Source organism: Mixophyes fleayi, chromosome 6 (genome assembly GCF_038048845.1).
Source record: "Mixophyes fleayi isolate aMixFle1 chromosome 6, aMixFle1.hap1, whole genome shotgun sequence".
Classification (NCBI taxonomy): Eukaryota; Metazoa; Chordata; class Amphibia; order Anura; family Limnodynastidae; genus Mixophyes; species Mixophyes fleayi.
The window spans coordinates 150638540-150661721 of NC_134407.1; the positions used below are offsets into that span (position 1 = coordinate 150638540).

General features: G+C 40.4%; 1 protein-coding gene across 1 annotated transcript in view; it reads left to right on the forward strand.

Moving 5' to 3' along the window:
• Positions 1-23182, forward strand: part of LOC142095362 (synaptonemal complex protein 2-like) — a 315417-nt gene that overhangs the window by 129651 nt on the left and 162584 nt on the right. Inside the window, exons 18-21 of the mRNA XM_075178313.1 lie at positions 7107-7206; positions 18955-19100; positions 19169-19238; positions 19353-19410. Of these exons, the coding sequence (XP_075034414.1) occupies positions 7107-7206; positions 18955-19100; positions 19169-19238; positions 19353-19410 (374 nt within the window). The remainder of the gene's footprint in view (positions 1-7106; positions 7207-18954; positions 19101-19168; positions 19239-19352; positions 19411-23182) is intronic.

The following is a 23182-nucleotide window of genomic DNA, read 5'->3' on the forward strand; positions in this document are numbered from 1 at the left end:
AAGATGATCCTTATTTCAGTATCCTGGACAAAACCATGTTACAATGGAAGGGGTGCAAATGTGTGTTCTGTTTTGCACAAGGGTTAAACACTTACTGTTTTTTCATGTAACACACAAAAACTTGATAGCTTATTTGTACACTGAAATTTAAAGTTGATATGTGTGTGTTACATGAAAAAACAGTCAGTATTTAACTTATGTGCAAAACAGAACACACATTTGCACCCCTTCCATTGTAACATGGGTGTAAAGAAAACCCCCAAATCATAGGCTGATATGTGCACTGGTTTTGAAGTTATACGCCATTAAATTTGCACTTTTTTAACAAAAAACTTGCTTTTAACATTTTTTTGAATTGCATTTGTTGCTCACCTGATTGAACTAGGGAGCGATTTTAAACCATTTATGGGCTTTCATATGATATATAACACAGCATCAAGTTTAAAAAAATATGAAATTTTCAAAATGAAAATTTTAATTTTTTCAAAGCCATATTTAATTGAAATTAGAGAATGTAAGGTACAATTTTTTTTTTTAAATTGTGTTGATTTGATGTGGAATGACACGACAGAATTTAGCAAGGTTTTGAATGTGGGGGGCAAAAGAGAGGGTGGAGTCAAGGGTGACGCTCAGATAGCGGGGTTGTGTGGACAAAAGAAATGCTGGTGTTTGTTAGCAGTGATTGAAAGATCCAGGTGGGATAAGGATTTAGATGGCGGTAAAACAATGTGTCTGGTTTTAGCCATGTTAATTATGAGAAAGTGTGAGGGCAATCAGATGCACGAGAAAGGGAGGGGGCGGGAATCAGGAGAAGAGATGTAGAATTGAATGTGAACGACATAAAGGTGATACTGGAGACCGAATGAAGCGATGAGAGCACCTAGGAGGTAGTATAAAGCAAAAAGGATAGAGGGCCGAGAACAGATCCCTGAGAGACTCCTACAAGGAGAATGGAGGGGCGGTGATCCAGACGTGGATACAGAGAAGAGCGGTTGGTGAGGTATGAGGTGAACCATGTGAGGACAGAGCCAGAGATGCTGAGAGAGAGAAGGGTCTGCAAAAGGAGGGGGTGTTCCATGGTATCAAAGGCAGTGGAGAGGTCCAGAAGGATGAGTATGGAGAATTGGTCTCTGGATTTAGCAAAGAGAAGCTCATTGGTTTCTTTGGCCAGATCAGTTTCAATGGAGTGGAGCAGACTGAAACCTGATTTTAGAGATTTGAGGGCGAAAATTATCTGAGAGGTGACTGGTGAGGCGGTTGCAAATAATCCGCTCGAGTAGTTTAGAGGCATAGGGATGAAATGAGATGGGGTGATAGTTAGCAAGTGAGGTAGGATCAAGATTAGGTTTATTTCAGAATGGGAGAGATAAGGCATGTTTAAAGGACGAAGGGACAATGCCAGTGGGGAGAGAGAGGTTGAAGAGGTGAGCTAAATAGGAGCAGATAGTGGGGAACAGAGAGCGAAAAAGGTGAGGGGGGATGGGATCCGGGTGGCAGGTAGACGGGGCAGATGAAAGAATGAGGGAGTGGACTTCATCACCCATGGTAGAACAGAAGGAGCACCAGGGTTGGTAGTTGGAGGAAGGTGTGAAGTAAAAAGGGTGGCAGGAGAGGGAAGGGAGGAGCTGATGTCAAGTCTGATGGCCTCAATTTTGGAAGAGAAAAAGGAGGCAAAGTTGTTTGCAGAGAGGGAGAGTGGGATGGGGGAGTGAGGAGAGAGGTGAACACGGCAAAGATGCGGCGGGGATTAGAGGACTGAGAAGAAGTGAGACACTTAAAGAAAGATTGTTTAACTAGGCAGAGAGCAGAGCACTAGAAAGAGAAGATAAATGTAAAGTGTAGGAATTTAGCCAGGAAGCAAGTTTTCCTCCAAAAGCATTTAGCAGCATGTGTGCTTTTCTGAAGGAAGCTGGTGAATTTGGCGTGCCAGTTTTTGGGGAAATAAGCCGCAACAGTGTCCATGGCAGTGGTGAGGGAGTAGTTATAGAGAGAGGTTGCTTGGTCAGGGCAGACCCGGATGGGAAGATAGGAAAGAACAGGAGAAAATGGTAGAGTCCAGAGCATCAAGATTGCGTCTTATGAGGGTAGTTTTAGGCTGAGGAGGAGCAGAGTAGTAGGACAGAGTGAAGGAGAGGAGTTGGTGGTTAGAGAGTGGGAAGGGAGTGTTGGAGAAGTCTGAGATAGCACAAAGATGAGAGAAGACGTCGTCATGTTAAAGTCTCCAAGTATGATGAAGGGAAGGTAGTGGGGTAGCAAGGCTGCGAAGTGGTCAAGAAAAAAGGGGGGGGCGCAAGGAGGAGGGGTGGTAGATAACAGAGACACGGAGGGGAATCGGGAAGAAGAGGCGGATAGAATGGACTTTAAAGGAGGAGAAAAATAGAGGCAAGGCGCAGTGATCATAACCTTAAATGTGCATTTGGGGGAAAGGAGGAGGCCCACTCCATCTCCTGGACGGTCTTCAGGTCTGGTGGAGTGGGTGAAGAAAATGCCCCCATGGGAGAGAGCATTGAGGGAAGCAGTGTCAGCAGAAGAGAGCCAGATTTCAGTGGTAGTAAGGAGGTTAAGAGAGTTGAAGGTGAAGAGGTCATGGATAGCGGGCAGTTTGTTACAGATGGATCTGGAGTTCCAGAGGGCACAGGAAAAGGGGAGGGCGGAAAGTGGAGAGATATGTATGAGGTTGATGGAGTGAGGGGGAGGGTTAAAGTTGAGGCGAGGAAGGGGAGAGGATGGGTATAGGACAGGAGTGCGGAGGTATGATGAAAGACTGGGAAACGTGGGGGCAAAAGAACATGGGCAGAGGAGGAGTCGGAGATTAGAGACAGAGGTGTGTGTGCAACAATTGATAATCAGTAGAGAAATAAACTAAGTAATAAAATAAATAGAGTAGTAATAATAAATAAAAACAAAGTGAAATACAAGGCAAAAACAATAAGGTAGCGCTATAGAGAGACAATTTCAGGCAGATTGGACAGAATACATGAAATACAAGTGATTAGTGACCACAGGTCTTGGTGAATCCAATACAATAGTGTCCACAGGAGCTGGTGAACTCAGGCGGCATTAGACGGTAGTAAGCAGGAACACAGGTGAGTCCAGGGAAGAAAGTACAGGTGAGTCCAGTGGAGGAGGGGGGGATCCAGTGGGTCCATGGAAGATTACATCTGAGTGCATGATAAAGATAGGTGCGTCCAGGGTAACTGGGAGAGTGCAGGGTCAGAGGTATTTGAGGGTCTAGAGGTGAGTGAGGATGGCAGATGGCAGGGAGGATAAGTATAATTGCCAGGAGGGAAGTAGTGTGGGAGGGCCCATAGGTGGTGAGGACTTATGGGTAGCCAGTTTTGAAGTGGGTCAGATTGTAGTGGAGGGTGGTGAAGGGATAGAAAAGGGACCATATGAACACTGAGGGTGGAGAGGGGGAAGGGGGCTGGTGTCTGATGAAGGAGACCAGGATTGTGTTAAAGATGAAAAAATAGGCGGAGGGTTTACTTGGCGTCCATGGTGACGGACAGCGGCATCTGATGGAGGGCAACAGGGATGGAATCCGTGCCAGGGAGTGATGTGAGAGAATGGGGGAAAGTAGGCCTAAGCTGCAGCCTATAGTGCCTGAAACTGTCTGGGCTGGCTGAGCAGGGAGAGGGGCTGATGAACGGAGGCAGATTCAGAAGCCGAAGTGCAGCAGAAGGCATAAAGAAGGAGGAAACATCGGAGCAAGAGACAGCATGCAGGAACAGCTAAAAGAGGAGAAGGTCCGAAGAGGAGAAAGCCCAATTTGCATCCTGGTGTGGCCACGTCGGTTGGGACCAGAGCAGCAAGTGGCGACAGGACACTAAGCGGCAAGAAGACAAAAGGCCATCATCAGGAAGACAGCAAACAGGAAATTGATGGGCTGCAGGATTTGAAATGCAGGAGTGAAGGAAAGTAGGCTGAACGGGGATTAGGACCAAGCCAGGGTCTGTAGTAAGCGGCAGACGCGGGTCAGAACAGTCCGTGAACCATGACAATAATGCACGCCCATGAATGGGCAGGCAATAAACAGGTTCAGACAGCAACAGTAGTGCAGGTATCTCCAGAGGTACGATTCGAGGCCCAAATGAAAAAACAGACTGGGCTCCAATGGAGAGCTCGCAGTGCACGTCTGCCCTGTATAGGAACAGGAAGTGTCTGGTAGTAAATCTACACATGTAGTAAATACAATACAAGTGGTCTTAAAAAATACTTCAGCCTGTATGTGTGTCTATGTTTACTGAAAGTAGGTATTGTTTATACAGGCCATTTATCCACCACTAATTGTAACATATCTTAAGAAAATGTTTTGACTTGTATATGCTTGGAACTTCGTAAAAATTGTGTTCTCTTTTTAAACACTGAAATTGCTCCCAATTTCTTTCCTCATCTGGCCCCTAGTGCAAAAACCAAGACACTCATTTAATTGCGTTTTACAGAAACATGGTTGAATCATAAACTTGAGCAAGTGTCTTCAATTGCCATCTCAACAATTGCAATTACATGGAATGCAGATAAATACAGTGAGAGACAAAGTGTCAGCGTCACAAGAGAATATGCAAAGGGTTCAACAATTGGCTTTTCTAATCCACTCTCAACAGAAATATTCTGTGAGGGAATGTTTTGGGATCTTAGAAATGCTTTCCTCAGCCAACGCTATTCTTTCATGGGAAAACTGGCACATGAGGAATCTACAATTGGAGGTACTGAAACAATGGGATCACTATCCGGAAACCATGGATCAACCTCTAAGACTTACACAGAACATCAGAAGGTCACTTACAGGTGGCAAGATCCAACGTTAAGGAAAATAGGGATAGCCCTCCAAGAACCATTATGGACTGTGTAAACGATAGCTTTCAAACTCTGGGGAGCTCATCTGAATACAGTAATAATATAGGGTACATGAAATTAAAAGGAAGAAATGATATGCAAACATCCTAAAAGCAAGAGCAGTGTGGTGTGCTTTACAACTTCTTATGCCTCAATTACAACACAAACATCCAAGGATTATCTCATAAATAGACAAGAGGAAACAAATGATGGTGCTAATATCAGCAATCATTTAATTAGCAGAAAACAATTTAAAGTCCCTCTCAGCACTTCAATTAGCAGGCAAGACAACGAGGTGGCAGGTTATCTCTGTATCAGATCCATCCAGTAGAATGGGCACTGAACAGCAAAGTATTTAAACAAATAATAAAGAAGTTCGGTGTCCCACAAATAGATCTGATGGCGGCAAATAAAATACCAAAATAAGAAGATCATGAAGATTCTACTCCAGTTACAAGGACTGAAAAGCAGAGGGAAGTTCAAACTCGGGTATGTGTTCCTCCTGTTCCTCTAATTGCACGTACAGTAAAGAAAATAAAGAATGAAGCAGCAAAAGTCATAGCAATTGTACCATTTTGGCTTTACAGAGTATGGTTCGCAGAAGCATGGCCTCTATCAATGGCCTCTATCAATTTGTACAGGCCTTCTACATCAGGGGCCAGTTTTTCACCTGAATACAGACAATGTCTCTGATGGTCTAGAGATTGAACCGTTACTGTTAAACAGTAAAGGGATATCTGTCAAAAATGATTGAATTACTACTTTAGGCAAGAAAGAAAGAATTCCGTAGCATTGAAAATATTTATTTGGTGATGCAGGTACAAGTTAATCAATGCACTGCATGATATCATACCTCAGATCCTAGACTTTCTTCAAGAAGATTTACAGAATGGCCTTGCCCTTAGTACATTGAAGGTACAGGTATCAGCAATGGTTGTATTTCTGGACGCAAGACTAATATGTGACAATCTAATCGAGGTCCTTTGAAGCAGCAAGAAGAATTCACCTTTGTTTAAAATCTTTTGTGGCACCTTGAAAAATTGGCATATATATGATCTGGGCATAGCAATATCTGCGTATATCTCTCAAACAACAAATGTCTGATTGTTTTCACAGGTTATAAGAGTAAATGATGTGAGGTGCCAAAAATATTGAGGGCACAGGAGCAGTGGCAGTCTCTTGGGCTCACATGGCGCAAGCTCCAGCAGAAGTTCTTTGTAAAGCAGCAGGATGATTTTTGCTTCTAACGTTCTCCAGACACTAGGAAGAAACGTTTTGAAGTAGTTTATCAATAAACATGTTATGTGCAAGAATTGTTCAGTGTTTGATTTCTTCTTTGACACCTCCACATTTGATTTCTTGGATTAGCACTTCTGCCTCACAGCACTGGGGTCATGAGTTCAATTCCCGACCATGGCCTTATCTGTGTGGAGTTTGTATGTTCTCCCCGTGTTTGCGTGGGTTTCCTCCGGGTACTCCGGTTTCCTCCCACACTCCAAAAACATACTAGTAGGTTAATTGGCTGCTATCAAATTGACCCTAGTCTCTCTGTCTGTGTGTGTATGTTAGGAAATTTAGATTGTAAGCTCCAATAGGGCAGGGACTGATGTAAATGAGTTCTCTGTACAGCGCTGCGGAATAAGTGGCGCTATATAAATAGCTGATGATGATGATGTATCCTATTTATGTGGGCTGTCCTGGAGTCTGAAAAGCCTATAGGCAAATTATGTTTACCTGAGTAACTTCATGGCAGCCTCAATATTTCTCTCCCATGTTTCTTTGGATATATTTTTCGGAAACGACCGTCTCAAAAGATAATGACGAAAAGGTGGTCACACTGTATACCTATGCGTGGATCAACTTTTTTTCTGTCTCTAGTCAATTGTTTTAAGATAAACCCACTTGTGTTATTTACGGAAATAAAATTGTCAGGTAAATATAATTTGTCTATTTAGTTATCATAACTTGGAGGTGGAACAAAGAGAATTGTCAGTTGTGATCAGAGACACTAGAACATTGGATGTGGTTAATTCAATATGAGATCGTCTGTGGCTGTGGTTTGATGTAGTATGATGCTAGCCGGTAATACTGAGCTGGATGGTGCTGGTGAATCTAATGAGCCCAGTTCACAAGGCACAGGAGTATGCAAGTAGTTTGAATCTGGAAATTAATGATTGACTTATTGTAGTTTACCTCCCCCATTTATCACCTAACGGCATTCAGTTAATCTTGTACTGATATACTTTTTTTTGTTTGTTTGTTTTTTATAGTTAGTTACTCCAAATCGAAATAAAGTTTCAGAGGCATCAATGAATATTTCTTTAACTGGTTGTTTCAAAGCAGTTAATACCTACACATCATCATCTACATGTGAGTTTCAATTTTACTCTTGATCAAAATATTGAAATTGTGCTTTAAATTCAACAAGTGTCATTTACAAACAGAATGCTATGTGGAAGCAAAGCATTTTTAGTTTGTTTTTTTTTCTTTCAAACTTATATATGGTATGCTCTTTCTCTGCTTTTGAGAACTGCCCCATAAAATGGTGATGTGCCCACTATCATGTGATTGTGAGTACACCTGAAAATACTAGTTAAAGATATGTGTAGAATATTCCATTCAATGTCCAGCTTTCAAGTTTAGGACAACCTCCTCCATCAGTTTCAACTTTTTTTTTTAAGAATTTATTTTCATTTCAAATACAGCAGTGCAAAAACATTAACCAAGAGTGCCATAATTTAAATGTAAGGCTTAAGTAGATGTTAGGAAAGGGGAATAGGGTGAGAAAGATTTTTCTAATCTTATCTTTAAGTAATAATTGAGATGAGCAGATTTACAAGATATAATATTTCTATTCTTTATTAAAATATATGCTACAGCCCAAAATTCTAAGTGAAGCAGTACACACTTAGGGTCTCGAATACCAATTGACAATTGTATCTTTATTTAACTCATTCTTTTATAGAAAATGTTACTCATCATTGCCAGAAACACTAATTATCCTTGCCGAAACCACACCCTCCCAGATTTGCGTCAAGGCTTTATAACATTTATCTTCCATAAATTGATAGGTTATTGGCCATTTATTATGGCCCTTATTGTTGGAATTATTTCATCTAAAAGGTTATGGAATTTTGCTAAACATCTGACTATATTGAGCAATATGTTTTTGTTTTTTTTGTCCTTTCTCTTAAAAGCACATGCTCATAAAATTCAAGTTCATTAGTTCATTTTATTAAAGCAATTGGTAATACAGGGTTTTTGTTAATTATTACTTTGACAGGGTTAAAGAGGGGAAGGGCAAAGGTGGACTGAGTCCAGCTCTGAGGCCCATGGCAGGCCTGGGGTGGGTGAGCATACCGTTGAGGAAACCTGTCAGACGCCACCAAGTTAAATGTAAGAGCATATGTGCTAGGACTACCGAAGAAGGTCTTATAGCCCACTAGTTGGGGGTTTTGGGAGGCTGAATGTTAAAGAAGTACCATAGGCTCCAGATCTGATTGAATTTCCAATTTTCAGGTAAACAGTTATTTTCTTCATAGTCACGAAGTGCCATATTTTATTATGCATTTGATGTACGGAGGGGGGGGGGGGGTTCAATTTTTTACAATGGCTAGTTATGAGGCATCTGGCTGCATTTAAAATCTGAACTGATAATTTGTCAGAGGATTTATTCAGACCCTTGATCGGCAGTCTCCCCATAAAAGGACAAAGGATCTTTAGTAATAGGCATTAGAGTGACTTTGTAGATAAGAGTCGCTATATTGTTTCAGAATTTGGAATTTTAGGGCAGGTCCACCAAATGTGGTAGAAAAAAATTCTAATTTACCACAACCTCTCCAACACTGAGGGGAAGCTGTGCCGAAAAATCTTTTGAAGTTTAGTTGATACTAGGTACTATCTATTGTAGATTATATATGAATTTTCTTTACTGTGGGTCAGAACGGACGGCTTTGACACCCTTTCCCTAACTTTTGACCATATGTCATCATCCGGAGACCTGCCCATGTGGATTTTCCAGTTGAGTTCATGGTTAAGAGTGGAGGGCTGTTTTGTGTAAACTAGTAAGCGATAGAGGGATGACGATTCCTACATTTGAGAGGGGATTATGGTAATACAGAGACTCAAGTTGCATCAAGGGCCTAGCGATGTGTGCTTGGGGAAGTGTAGAGTCACAGTATCTTATTTGTAGATATTCAAAGGGTCTCATCATCTGGAGCTCAAGTCTCTGTTGTAACATTTCCAATGGTACACAGTTATTGTTCTACAGAAAGTATTTTACCATTCTAATTATTTTTAGAGGACCAGTGCGAAAAAATGGAGGTTGACTGACCCGGAGCAAATTCTTGTTCCAGAACGGAATGAGAGGAGAGGGATAAGATGTGGTGTTAAAGTGGAATTTACAATAGTCCATATTTAGTATGAAACATGAACCACACTGTGTGGGAATATTAATGTGGACTCTCTCTGGCCTGGACACCGCAAACACAGCCAAGTTAGAAACTTTGCAGGATGTTGTCTTCCCAAGCAAACCACCTAGCAGTACGGTTGGTTGGAAGCCAAACCACCATTTGGCTTAAGTGGGATGCTAGATTGTAGAGGCATATGTCTGGGGAAGCTTTTACCCCCACTGGAGGAGACTTGGAGTTTTTGTTAAGCTGGTTCTCGGGGGCTTGCTCTTCCAAACAAATAGAACCAATCATTTTTGTAGCTGCAATAATATGGTCTTGAACACCTGGATTGACAGAGTCTGAAAGAGGTAGAGTCGTCTAGGCAGTACTTTCATTTTGAGAGCTACAATTTTAACTAGCCAAGATATATTCAGATTTTCCATTTATACAGGTCCAGCATAATGGATCTAATAATAGAGAGAATATTTTTTTTTTTAATAGAATGTCATATTTATGTGTGACTATATACACCCAGGCATTTTATTTTGTTAAACCTACATGAAAATTTTAGTTTGTTTTGAGAAGTTGAAGATGAATGTAAGTTTAGGAGAAGGGCTTTTGTTTTAGAATAATTTATCCTGTACCCTGACAAGTGACCATAGACTGATAGATCCTTTTTAAGGTTAAGGAGTGATGTTTGCGGGGATGTAAAGGTGAGAAGGACATTTTTGGCAAACGGAGAAAGTTTATACTCTTCTGAGCCAACCGAGATGCCCTTTATCTGCCAATAGCCAGATCCTTGTGACTAGGTGTTCGATGACCAGCACAATTATCAGGGGTGAAATCGGACACCCTTGCCTAGTACCATTAGTTATATCAGTGCTTTCTGTCAGAACACTGTTCACTGAGACTCTAGCCTCTGAAGAAAGTCTCCCCCTCCCACAAACCAAAAAGGACGCAGATTGTCCATCATAAAGGGTCAACTGATACTATCAAATGCTTTGTATGCGTGCTTTCTCTGCATCTAATGATGCAATATTCCAAGAATTAACGGTATGGATATGGCTGATAACCCTCTTGGTTTAGTGACAGTCTTGTCTGCCAGGGATAAATCACTGTGTATCAGTTGGGGTAGTACTGTGTTCAAGCGTTCCACGTAAGTAACACGAAATCTACAAAAACTTTCTCATAAACTGAACATTACTGGCGTAAATCTTGCACTTCTAATGATTTCAGCCCATATACTGCTATTTACCACTCCTATTGAAATGCTATGGACACTGCTAAACAAACACACTTCCAATCTCTCATCTATGCTCAGGCTTCTAACCCCATACGCCTTTTTAACACATTTAAATCTCTTCTCAATCCTCCCGCCACACTGTTGATCACTTTCTTCTCATAGAGATGCTGCAATCCCTAAATCTTCAAGACACTCTCCTATCCTGATTCTCATCCTACCTTTCTATTCACTCTTTCAATGTGAATTTCTCTGGAACAACCTCCACTCCGCTTCCTTTATCAGTTTAAGTAGCACAAGGCTCATTCCTAGGTCCTCTGCTATTCTCTATCTACACCACTTAAAACTAATAAGCTTTTTTGGATTTCAGTATCATCTCTATGTGGGTGATACACCAATTTATCTATCCTCCCCTGATCTCTCACCATCTGCATTGTCTCGCATTACTGACTGTCTTTCTGCCATTTCATCTTTGAAGTCCTCTCGCTAACTCAACTCATCTCTTTCAAAAACAGAATTAATAATATTCCCACCCAACAATAGAAGTTTCCTGCCTGAAATTTCTATTTCTGTGGACAGCATGATCATAAATCCAACCCCACAGGCTTGCTGCCTAGGTGTAATCCTTGACTCACAACTAGCCTGTGTTTCCCACATCAATTCTATATTTACATCATGCTGCATACATCTAAAAAACATTTCCAGAATACGTACTTATCTCACACAAGACACTGCAAAAACTTTAATTCATGCACTCATCATCTCCCGCATCGACTATTGTAATTCCCTCCTTACTGGTTTTCCCAAAATCAGACTCAAGCCCCTGCAATCTATTTTGCACACAACAGCTAGATTGATTTTCCTTGCAAATAGTTTTTTCTTCTGTGTCACTCTGTCAGTCTCTACATTAGTTGCCCGTTTTTCAAAGAATCCAATATAAAATTCTTCTACTAACATACAAGGCCATCAACAAAATTGCACAGACATACATCTCCTCACTTGTCTCAAAATATCTCCCAACTCGACACCTCCGTTTTGCACAAGATCTGTGTTTCTCTTCCACTCTCAGCACTTCCTCACATTCTCGATTGCAAGACTTTTTCGGGCTGCACCCACTTTAAGAAATTTACTACCTCACACCACAAGACTTTCCTCTAGTCTTCAAACCTTCTAGTGTTCTCTGAAAACCCACCTCTTCAGACAAGCTTATAATATTCCTCTACCACCCTCTTAATCTCCATAGGTTACCCTATTACCACCCTCTACACAGCTAACATAAAGCAACAACCATTTGACCAACATAGTTGTGTGACTGAGCATACAGCCAACTAAATACTTTGTAACCTTTGCATTCTAGCTGGACAAATATTCAATTTTCAATTATGTAGCACTTACCCTTGTGTATCAAACCATTGTCCCATAGATTGTAAGCTTGTGAGCAGAGCCGAGTTACCTCTATGTCTGTATGTATTACCCAGTATTGTTTTATTACTGTTTGTTTCCAATTGTAAAGCGCAAGGGAATCTGCTGGTGCTATATAAATAAATGATGATGATTTTCAAATAAATTTTAATGTCCATGTTCAACAGCAAAATAGAGTGGCAGAAAGCACTGTTGGATGGATCTTTTGCTATAACTATAATGTAAGTCTCAAGGGCATCTTTTATGAACGGTTTGCCCTTTAAGATATTGCTGAACAGGAATGTTAAGTTGGTGTAACACTAAACGTTTTTTGATATGAGGCTTTGATGCCAATTGTGTCCTGTTTTATTTGTCTTTAAGCGTTTGATATCTGACCCCTTTTTCTGTGTGGTTTTAACACCCAGCACCTCTAGAGTGTTCATGGTTAGTTTGGGCAGGCAGCAGTGGGTGAGAAAGTCCTGTCATCTCAGCAGCTGGAGGAGGCATGTTGTAATACAGTAGAATTTTAGAAACTCTCCAGTGATAAGTTTTTGATCTCTGATTGTGTTGCAAGAATAGATCTTAATCACCAGAACATTACCCCACTGTAACTTGGTCTTCAATTTGCACAACAGTAATCTATCCAGTTTTCTCTCAAAAAAATAGGTCTGGTTAAGGTTAAACCACCTAAGTGAGTTTTCTTATTGTGCTGATTGCAAGATATTTAGCTCCCTTTTAGCTGTAATCAACTTGTTGGTTTGGGCAACTCAAAGTTGTTATCTATTTCATCTAAAGCTTTTATTTGTTCTGAGTTATTGTGTATTCAGCATAGGGAAAATAACTGGGGTCAATGGAGAAACATTCACAAATCTGTCTCAATTTACAATCACAGTTGGGAGTTAACATAAAAAAAACATTAAACTTTTATGTTTATTTTTTTAACCATGTTCATTGTTTGACTCTTGATGGCAAGTATCATACAGATGTCTCTGAGAACGAAATAGAGCTCTCTTCCATTTATGGATGGAGTGTTTTGTTGGCTGCAGACGCTAAACGTAAATTGGATATTTTTACACCATTACCTGTGTATGGATCACTATAAGGATTCCGGATACTGGATCTTAGCGGCAGAGTGTCTATTGTGTGACCTTTTGGATATCCACACTAATTGTATGCATATGATATTACAGCATCAATTTCAGTGAATTCACCAGCTTGTCAGGTAAGAACTGTCGTTAGGTTCTTCTGAAAGGTTGCAGCTACTGGACCCGTAGTCCTGTGACAAGCTGCTATTAACAACAACAACAAGCACTGATCTGATTGCCACACAAGCTCTGCGATTACGTGTCATGTGAGAAGTTATCACTCTTGAGTCATTATTTATGGTGTACATCCTATACTGATGTTAATAACCTCATTTACCATCGTATGAAGGTCTCTTGACATTAGCCATAAAAGAGTCCAATATTTATATGTAAAACAGATTATTTTTTATTTGCTAAGAGTGAAACCACGGTTACTCTGATAAGCCTCTACTACCATAGATATAAGTCCCGGGGGCATCCGAATACCTGCAAACGTATATAGTTCTACGGGAAAGGCGGCTGCTAAAGCTGAAGACCTCTACTAGTCTGGTTCTAAAGGCTTATCAATAGCTGTGGTCCACACACAGGGTGGCTTAATGTTCCATTTATTTTTGCTATCAGAGAAAATTCCTACAAAATATTCACAAGAAGGCTGTCACACATTGCACCAGCTAGCCCACATTTTGTTCACTGTTCTTACCGGTTTCCCTTGGTTCTCACTCCCTGCATTCACTTGCTGGTCTGAACTGAGCATGCGAACACCTGGTGGTAAGGTATATGTGTATGTGCAACATATCCAGAGTGAGAAGATGTTTCCAGGGACTGAATAAATAGCAGATGTATTCGCTTGTCAGACACTTAAATCCAGTTTGTGAACATGTACAAAAAACATTTATTTTATGTTACAAATGCTTTCAAGCATCATTTAAACTCAAAGAACCTAGCTACAACAAGAACTTCCCAACATAGACAAAGAAATATATTTTGAATCTTTACTACAGTCATGGCCAAAAGTTTTGAGAATGACACAAATATTGGTTTTCACAAAGTTTACTGCTTCAGTGTTTTTATACCTTTTTGTCAGATGTTGCTATGGTATACTGAAGTAAACTTACAAGCATTTCATAAGTGTCAAAGCCTTTTATTGACAATTACATTAAGTTTATGAAAAGAGTCAATATTTGCAGTGTTGACCCTTCTTTTTGAAGACCTCTGCAATTCACCCTGGGTTGCTGTCAGTCAACTTCTGGGCCACATACTGACTGATAGTCGCCCATTCTTGCTTGAAGTTTGTCAGAATTTGTGCGTTTTTGTTTGTCCACTTATCTTCTGAGGATTGACCACAAGTTCTCAATGGGATTAAAGTCTGGGCCATGGACCCAAATTTTCGATGTTTTGATTCCCGAGCCACTTAGTTATCACTTTTGCCTTATGGCAAAGTGCTCCATCATGCTGTAGAATTTGCTCTTGGAGGATGTTTTTTTTACCATTCTTTATTCATGGCTTTGTTCTTAAGCAAATTTGTGAGTGAGGCCACTCCCTTGGCTGAGAAGCAACCCCACACATGAATGGTCTCAGGATGCTTTACTGTTGACATGACACAGGACTGATGGTAGCCCTCACCTTTTCTTCTCCTGACAAACGTTTTTCCAGATGCCCCAAACAATGTGAAAGCGGATTCATCAGAGAAAATTACTTTTACCCCAGTCCTCAGCAGTCCAATCCCTGTACTTTTTGCAGACTATCAGTCTGTCCCTGATATTTTTCCTGGAGAGAAGTGGCTTCTTTGCTGGCTTTCTTGACAACAGGCCATCCTCCAAAATTCTTCGCCTCATTGTGTGTGCAGATGCACTCACACCTGCCTGCTGCCATACCTGAGCAAGCTCTGCACTGGTGGTGCCCTGATCCCGAAGCTGAATAAACTTTAGGAGACAGTCCTGGCGCGCGCTGAAGCCTTCTTCACAACTATTGAACCTCTCTCCTTGAAGATCTTGATGATTCGATAAATGGTTGATTTAGCTACAATCTTACTAGCAGCAATATGCTTGCCTGTGAAGCCCTTTTTGTGCTAAGCTATGATGACTGCACGTGTTTCCTTGCAGATAACCATGGTTAACAGAGGAAGAACAATGATTTCAAGCACCACCCTTCCTTTAAAGCTTATAGTCTATTATTCTAACTCAATCAGCATGACAGAGTGATCTCCAGCCTTGTCCTCATCAACACTCATACCTGTGTTAACGAGAGAATCACTGAGCTGATGTCAGCTGGTCCTTTTCTGGCAGGGCTGAAATACAGTGGAAATGTTGTTTTTGGGATAAAGTTCATTGTCATGGTAAAGAGGGACTTTGAAATTAATTGCAATTCTTCTGATCACTCTTTATGACATTCATGAGTAGATTCAAATTGCCATCATAAAAACTGAGGCAGCAGACTTTGTGAAAAATAATATTTGTGTTATTCTCAAAACTTTTGGCCATGACTGTACAACAGCGGCTACTAAGTCTCAATAAAGGTCTGCTAATAATTTGCAAACCTCTAATTACAAATGGTTCGCTAGTTTGGGTGTTTGTCATCATCCGCTACTTACACCTACTCCTGACCTCCCACAGATAAAACCATTTTCACAACCGTATCCTTAACTGCGTCATAGTCTGAATCCATACACATTTGTCCCAGCGTTACTGTAAATTACCTACGTTAGAACACCCCTTCCCTTTTCCATCATACCTCTTCATGCGTATTGAGTTGTAAGTGTCAAAAAGTTGCGTCTGAATAGGCGCATGTGCAGTGTAAAACAATGCAAAGATACACTACGCAAACTGGCGTACTTCTCACTTTGTATAAGACTGATTGTGTTTGTCTTTCCTGGCTTCCAATACCCAGATTGGCATTCCACTTCACAATCCAGGCCGTCCTGGTGTTGAAGACAAATAATTGGATGAAGTCGTTCTAAATTAATAAATAAATATTGTAATGTTTTCCTAGGAAAACAAAGTAAATACACTTACATTTACTCCTACATTTGTAAATAGTTCACGTATAATAAGTTTTCTACTCATTCTTTTATTATTAATATAAAGGACTTAGAGATTTTATTACACAAAGGTAAACCTATATGAAAGATATTTATGGTTCAGTTCATAAGGAATGTATTATGTTTGGTCTTATATTATTCCACATTTCACCAGCAGGCATCCATTTAATCTGATAAGCGATTGATAGTTATGATTTATATAAGATTAATACTCTTTTAATTGGTTAGTTTAAACCAGATTTTCAGCGTTTCCCTAAAGCAAGACACTTATACAGCTGTTGCAGTGAGTTGCCCCCACTGTTGGATAAGCATCGTTTGAACTGACCTATGACCTGCATTTTACTGGACTATCTTAAACCATGAACCAATGAAGAACTATATTAGTGTTATCTTTGTGTACATTGTGTCACCATCACTGTTTTTTTTTTTTTAAACCAAACTATATAAACAGGCCACTTGTACGGTAACACTCTTTTTGACAACACAGTTTTCAGGATTGATGAGCTATTACTGGATCCAGTGCGCAGTGTATGTATCCATTATATTTTGTTATATTTTGCTATTAAATCTCTTTGTGCGTTGGAACAACATTTATCGCATTAGACAATCTTTATTGGTAACGATAGTTATGGACATTACACTGATTTCAGTAGTCCTTTGTCCTGTACTGTTCCTTCTGGAGGTGGGGACATTGTCCATTGCTTACAGAGGACATGTGTTTTACAGGAATGTGGTGGTTAGTTCAGTCTATCAGGCTCTGTGAGTTTGAACTCTATATCTTGAAGTCGCAATGGTTCATTTGGACAATGCCATTGCGGTACTTAAATTATCAGGGGGTACCAAGACCAATGGTGAAGAAACACAAGATTTGTCATAGAAAGGACACAATACCAACAATTTCTGCAATCTACATTCCAAATAAAGAAGCACATTTCATGAATTCGTAAATATATTCCAGCACCTTTAGGACCATGGGGTTTTGCAGGAGATTGACCTTCTTGTGACTCAACTCTCCTGGCCTTTTCATTATCCCAGATCCCAAAGTCTGTGCGCATAACTGACCTACAGACTTGCAGTAGTCTGGCAAAGTTGGTACGTGTACCTTTTTTCTTCTAGTCTTGATTCCCTGAGAGATCCAGAACGTCATACTGGAGTAAGTTTGGTTGTATCTCATGGCCTCAAACATTTCCTAAACAGGCCTTAGAGTCTTCTTCCTCCAGTGTCTAAAGAGTGAAACTTTAACAGCATGGCAGTTAAAACTATTCTTTACTATTACTGATTATTCAGAGGAAAGTTTTTGCTTATTCCATTGAAGCAATGAACACTTTCAGCTGAGATATGCCACCAGATATTACATTTTATATTTCCTGGTGTGAGTATCTGTGTTTCCTTCAAAACTGGTTTGGTTATATTATCTTTTTCTTTCTTTACAGCACAGCTTAGTTAAGGATTGGATGTCAGCTTCCTTAATATGTAGGTTTTTGCATCATCCATGTTTATATTGTAGGTGATCCACAAATTCTATGTAATCCAGGAACTTGTACTGACATCTTAGTTTCTGTACCCTCACAATGCATAGGAATACCATAGATGTTTTGTTCTCTCTTGAATGCAGTTGAGTGATTGCCCTTCTTTTGAAGGCTGTGCATAACAGCGATTCAGGACTCCAAGTTTCTAAGGTTGCCATTTGAGTGTCTCTTCTTACCTCCAAGTTTACAAAGTTCACATCACTTCTTCTGTTGAGGATGATTCTGGTAGTAACTATGCCTGAACCAAACAGCAATTATATTATGCATTTTATGGAAGTACCACGTTCCATTAAAAAAACAACCAGTTTTAACTGCAATGTGCTATGTGAGCAGTGGCATAGTAAATTTTATGAACTTTGTAAAAGGCTACAAAATAAAATCATTTAAACACATTCACAATGAATTCTGATATATTCCAATTAAAGACCCATTACTGGTACCATTTAAAAAAAATACATAAAAAAACTTTGTCCATTTCTCACCTTGCAATACCAAATTGGCTACAGCCCCTCTGGAGCTCACCTGATACTGAAGTCAAGAGGCAGCTCACATTGAGACACTTGGGGTTGACGCTCAAAGTCCAACTGTATCTCACTAGAGATCACTATGGAAGCTGTGTGGAAGCTATTCATGAGCTCTATTGTGGAACGAAGTATCACCTGCAGTGATAACGAGTGCTATTTTGCCGTTTGCAATTCGGTAAAGGATGGGGTTCTCCTGGCAGGTGGTACTCAACTAATTGCTATACATTGTGGTTAAGAAAGTTGGATTAATAAGTCATTGAGAAGATAATCATGGGCAAGCTTTTTTATATTGCTAAAGTTTTGTTTTCTTAGCTTAATGGTAATAAACACTGAACATTTTAAAATAAATGTATTTCACATTGAAATAAGTTCAACTGGTCTAACTAAAATAAATTAGTGGGCACATTTATGAATTTTACTCTGTCACTTTTGTTTTAGCCTACCTATCAATCGAAGTTTAAAAATATTAATATGGTACACTGACAATGTTGTTTCTGCTTTCATATTCATTTACTTTTTATTGTAGTATTGTCATTGTCAAGTTGTCATTTTCAAAATAAAATAAAAAAATGAATGTGTTACAAAATAAATGAAAATATTTTTCTGAATGACTTAAGAATTTTTATAGCACATTTTTCTATGATTGACATTTATGAATTCCATAGAGGTTATTTACAAATTGTTGTTTTCACATTTGCATATGTGCAGTAACCTACAGCAACCAGTCATGAATTGGCATTCATCAGTCTAGTGCATCCTATACAAGTGCAGGAGGTGTCTGCTTGTGTTGCTCTTTAATATATGAACTCCATTGCTTTTGCTATGTCACTCACTCCCAGGTGTGCAGTTTTACATCTGGTATGTGATTGGTTGTAATAGTAATTATTGAACTTGAAACTCCTGTATTTTAGGTGAGAAATTTTGTTTTGCAGCAGCATTGGGGAAAGCAAGAATGAAACCACCTCTAGAAATAATTAACTCTGCTGAAAGAAATATTCTTCCTTTACAAAAGAAAAAGGACAGCAAAAATTATACAAAACAAACTTATGTTCAGAAGGTAGGTCTAACACATAAGTATAATGTTCAAGCTGCTTTCAGTAACTAAAGCCTATTATGTTTATTTAGCAAAAATATACAGCTGCTGACATTGGAAATGTCCAACCTGAAGATAATATTGGAAGTCAATCAAAAAGAGGTAATGGACAATATTTTACATTTGTATATTGTACAAATACAAGGAATATTAAGTTACACAGATAAATAGTATTATAATACTAAATAATTTGGTTATTTTCTGTTTTTTTTCCAGATGAACAGACAGAGATTGTGCCAGACACACAGTTTACTAATGTGAAGAATTCACCTCCGTATGTACCATATTACTGGTCTCATTTAATATATATACAGAAAAAGGGGTTATTCTACCGCACCAACTGGAGGATTCGATCCCAGTGTTAATATATATGTATTATAATAATGATAAGTAAATAGACATATTTCTCTGGGGTGCTACCTAGAAACATAATCGTATCATATTGAACAGCAAAGAACAGAAGTTTCTTTTAATTAGGTGCACTCAATCCTCTGAAATTAACCTTTTAATTGAACAAGTATAAGTACCCTCTTAAAACATAACTTTTATTGTCATAAATTTTTTAAAAGCAAAATATAGGGTAAAATTGTGCTCATAGATAAAAATTGTGATTAAAATGATCTGGATGCACTTTAATATTATACCTATATGGGCTTAATATATAGACCATGTGGTATGGAGGTTGAAATTTGGCAAACCTGCATATATAATCATAGTCCCCTTCTAGCTCTGGGTATATAGGGGTATAAGCTGCATTTGCCAATTCCTCCTTGTATTAAGTTATATCATGTGCATCCAGCTGTAACGCCATCCGGCATTGAGGAAGGCCAAATTAAGTTCGGGTCTCTTTAATTTTGCCTGCAGGATTATTCTCTCTTCTGTTGGCAGCTTGAGAGGGCTACCGCAGTCATACTAATCCTCTGTGCCCTGTTTCATTGTATCTAGAAATATGTGAAGACAGGAGTGTGGGAGGTTTTTCTGCTTGAGTTTAACAAAGTGCGCATGTGGCCAGAGCCCCCTTTTTCCAGCTGTGAGTTGCAGCTTTTCACCGATACGTGGGTGCATTTAGTTTAGACACTTAATTTGATGGCAGTAGGTGCGCTGCACTGTAGCCTTCGGAATGGGTCTATTCAGGTTGGAATTTTAATCTGATTTTTCTTGAATTGTTTCCCAGTGTTGTGGCCCTGGAGCTGTAGGCACCCAGGTTCCAGAGGAAGCAGATTTGTGCTTTGGTGCAAAAATGTGGGTGTTGTGCAAACCATTAACAGACAAAGTGTGTCATTTCTGTCCGTTGTTGGCCTCTTGCAGTGGTTAGTTTGCAGTTACTTGCAGTTTATATGTGTGGTTTTCGAGCTTAGGCACTTGCCCGGGGTTTACAACATGTTGGCTGATGCTCTGTCCCTTGGGTGCTGGGATAGGTTTAGGGCCTTTGCGTTGCTCATTGGCACGCCTGGTCTTGCTTATGTCTGGCAGATAGTCAAGCCAGCATAGAAGGCCTCGCCGAACTTTCCTTCATACCCCACGCTTTGAAAAGGTATAGAGGTTCCTAGAAGGAGTGGTCTTTGTTTCGGGATACATATGCCATCCAAGGTAAAGGGTTGCACCAGTGTATGCTCTCCCTCATTTGGGCTAAGTATTGAATAGATAGGTCTAAGTTGAGGCGGCTGCTACCCTAGCGGGTGTATCCTTTTTTGCTAAGTTGTACGGTCAGGTTGAGCTAAGAGTTTTTTCTAGCTACGACCTTGAAAGGGTGGTTTCGCGTGACTCCTGTCAAGCTGCTCAAAGGGCGGCTCATTAATTTTGCTATGCGGACAGCAGTTGGAGTAAGCTATACACTGGCTTGGCTCTTTGCCCAAGCTCCCACTTTTTCTTCTTTTTACAAATATAAAGCTTTGGATCTTTGTGAATAACGTCACAGCAGCACTAAGGATCACCTTCATACTGAAAAACATGGCGGTTTTAGGATCTCCTCAACTACCACCTCTGTTCAGCTGTGGGAACTACAAAGCTCAACTGTCTTTGATGCTTTGTCATCTGTTCAGCTGTCAACTGAGCTCAATTGTGATTGCTATTGCCATCTCTGTTTGGCTGCTGAACCCTCTGCACCCAGCTGTCAGTATCTTGCACTTCGTTATGTCAGAGCTACTGAAGCTGCCTACTCTATTAACTCTTCCATTGCCCTATACCATTTGGATCTATTGTTCCATTCCACTCTGTCATTACCTGTCTCAAACTCAAAGTCAGTAGTGACCTCAGGGTTTGCTTGAGTTGACACCACCCACAAAGATGAGCAGGAGGATTTTGCCAGGAAATCCTGCAAGGGGATATGGACTTCGTGGCTCCCTAAACACAGGTCGCTGCCTTCAAGTGGGTGACAAGCGAGACCAGGTGGATAACACAGGGTATAAGGACTGGAGACAGATGGTCTACTGGTAGGAGTAGCTGGAATTTCATGTCAGAAACACCATAAGGCGTGATGGCACCTGTGCAGGAGAGGTGGCAGCTGCAAATAGATAGGTGGATTCCAGAACGTGACATTACCATCAGAGTTAATACAGATTTATTTACATTTCTCATATCTCTCCATCATACTCCTGCTCAATTTATACTGTCTCCTTTTCACTATCACCACAGTTCTGTTCAAACTCCTCTTCTTTCTCCATCATCCTTTTTCTCCCTCCTCTATTATGATTTCCCTTCACTACTTCCTCACTAGTCTGCACACTTGAACTGTTTTGTCTCCTGCACCCACCATACTCACCAGTCTACATTAACAGAAATAAACATCACACACACAAATCCTCCTCATTTGTACTCTTCCTCACCCTGCTTCTTCTCATGGCTGCTGGTGACATCTCACCTAACCCTGGATCCCTTACAATCCCCATTCTCTGCTCACACTCCTCGCTTCTTCACAAACATTTCCATCCACCCCATACTTGCAATACCTTCCATCTCATACCCTCTGAACCCTCACTCTCTTTCTCTTCCTTTGAAGTCCACATTATCTGTCTCTTTTATCCTTTCCACCTTTGTGTTGCTGTCATTTATTGCCCCCCCAGGTCCAGTTCCCTCATTTCTTGTCAACTTTGCGGCCCATCTCGCTTATTTTCTTCCTGCCTACACTCATACTAGGTGATTTCAACATTCCCATCGATAAAACCTACTGTCTCTTCTACAACTAAGCTTCTTTCACTTATTTTCTCCTTTGGTCTTTCCCAGTGGACCTCAACTCCAACCCACTGTGATAGACACTCCCTCGATCTTGCCTTCTCCTGCTACTGCTCCACCTCTAGTTTCACCGACTCAGCATTCCCATTCCCTCACCACTACCTCCTGTCACGCTTCTAAGTAAGTCGCAGCTATGGAGCCTGGAATGTGATAAAGATTATAGGTGTTTATTGATCAAATTACAGATAAATAGTATGGATCAAATAATGCCGAAACTGCACAGGAATATCAGAGATGTCTGGACACTGGTTGCAAGGAAAACTGCGGATGCAGGTGGAATAGTTAAATGAAGAGAGATCCGGAGTAGTGATCTGAAGTCCTAGAGCACAGGAGAACCAGAAGACAAACCAAAGGGGAAGGCAGCAAAACAACAATGACCAGCACAGGAGAGGGAGAGAGGCAGGTATAATTAGGAAACAGGCACAAAAGCAGCACCTCTGGTGAACAGAGGTACTGTCAGATAAACATAACACATGTCCAAGGTCCAGAAGGCAGGAGCTGCCAATTACCAGAAGTGATTAGAATTATAGTCCACAATAGGGTTTCCGACAGAGAAGTCCATGGGCGGGAAGGCGAAAGAAGTCATGCCAGAGCGTAGTTGAAGTACCACAGACCCTCCTCTCTTCTTTCGTCCTCTCTTTTTGCGGGATCTCCTTGGAATAGGAGTCTGAACCAACCGGGTGGAGCACAGTGGTACTTATTGGCCTGATGTGCTGGGTGGTATTGGTGAATGCACAGGTGACCCACAAGAGGGTACTGCAGGAGATTGTGTAAACTTGCCAATTACCGACTCAACAAAGAGTTGCAAGTCTGAT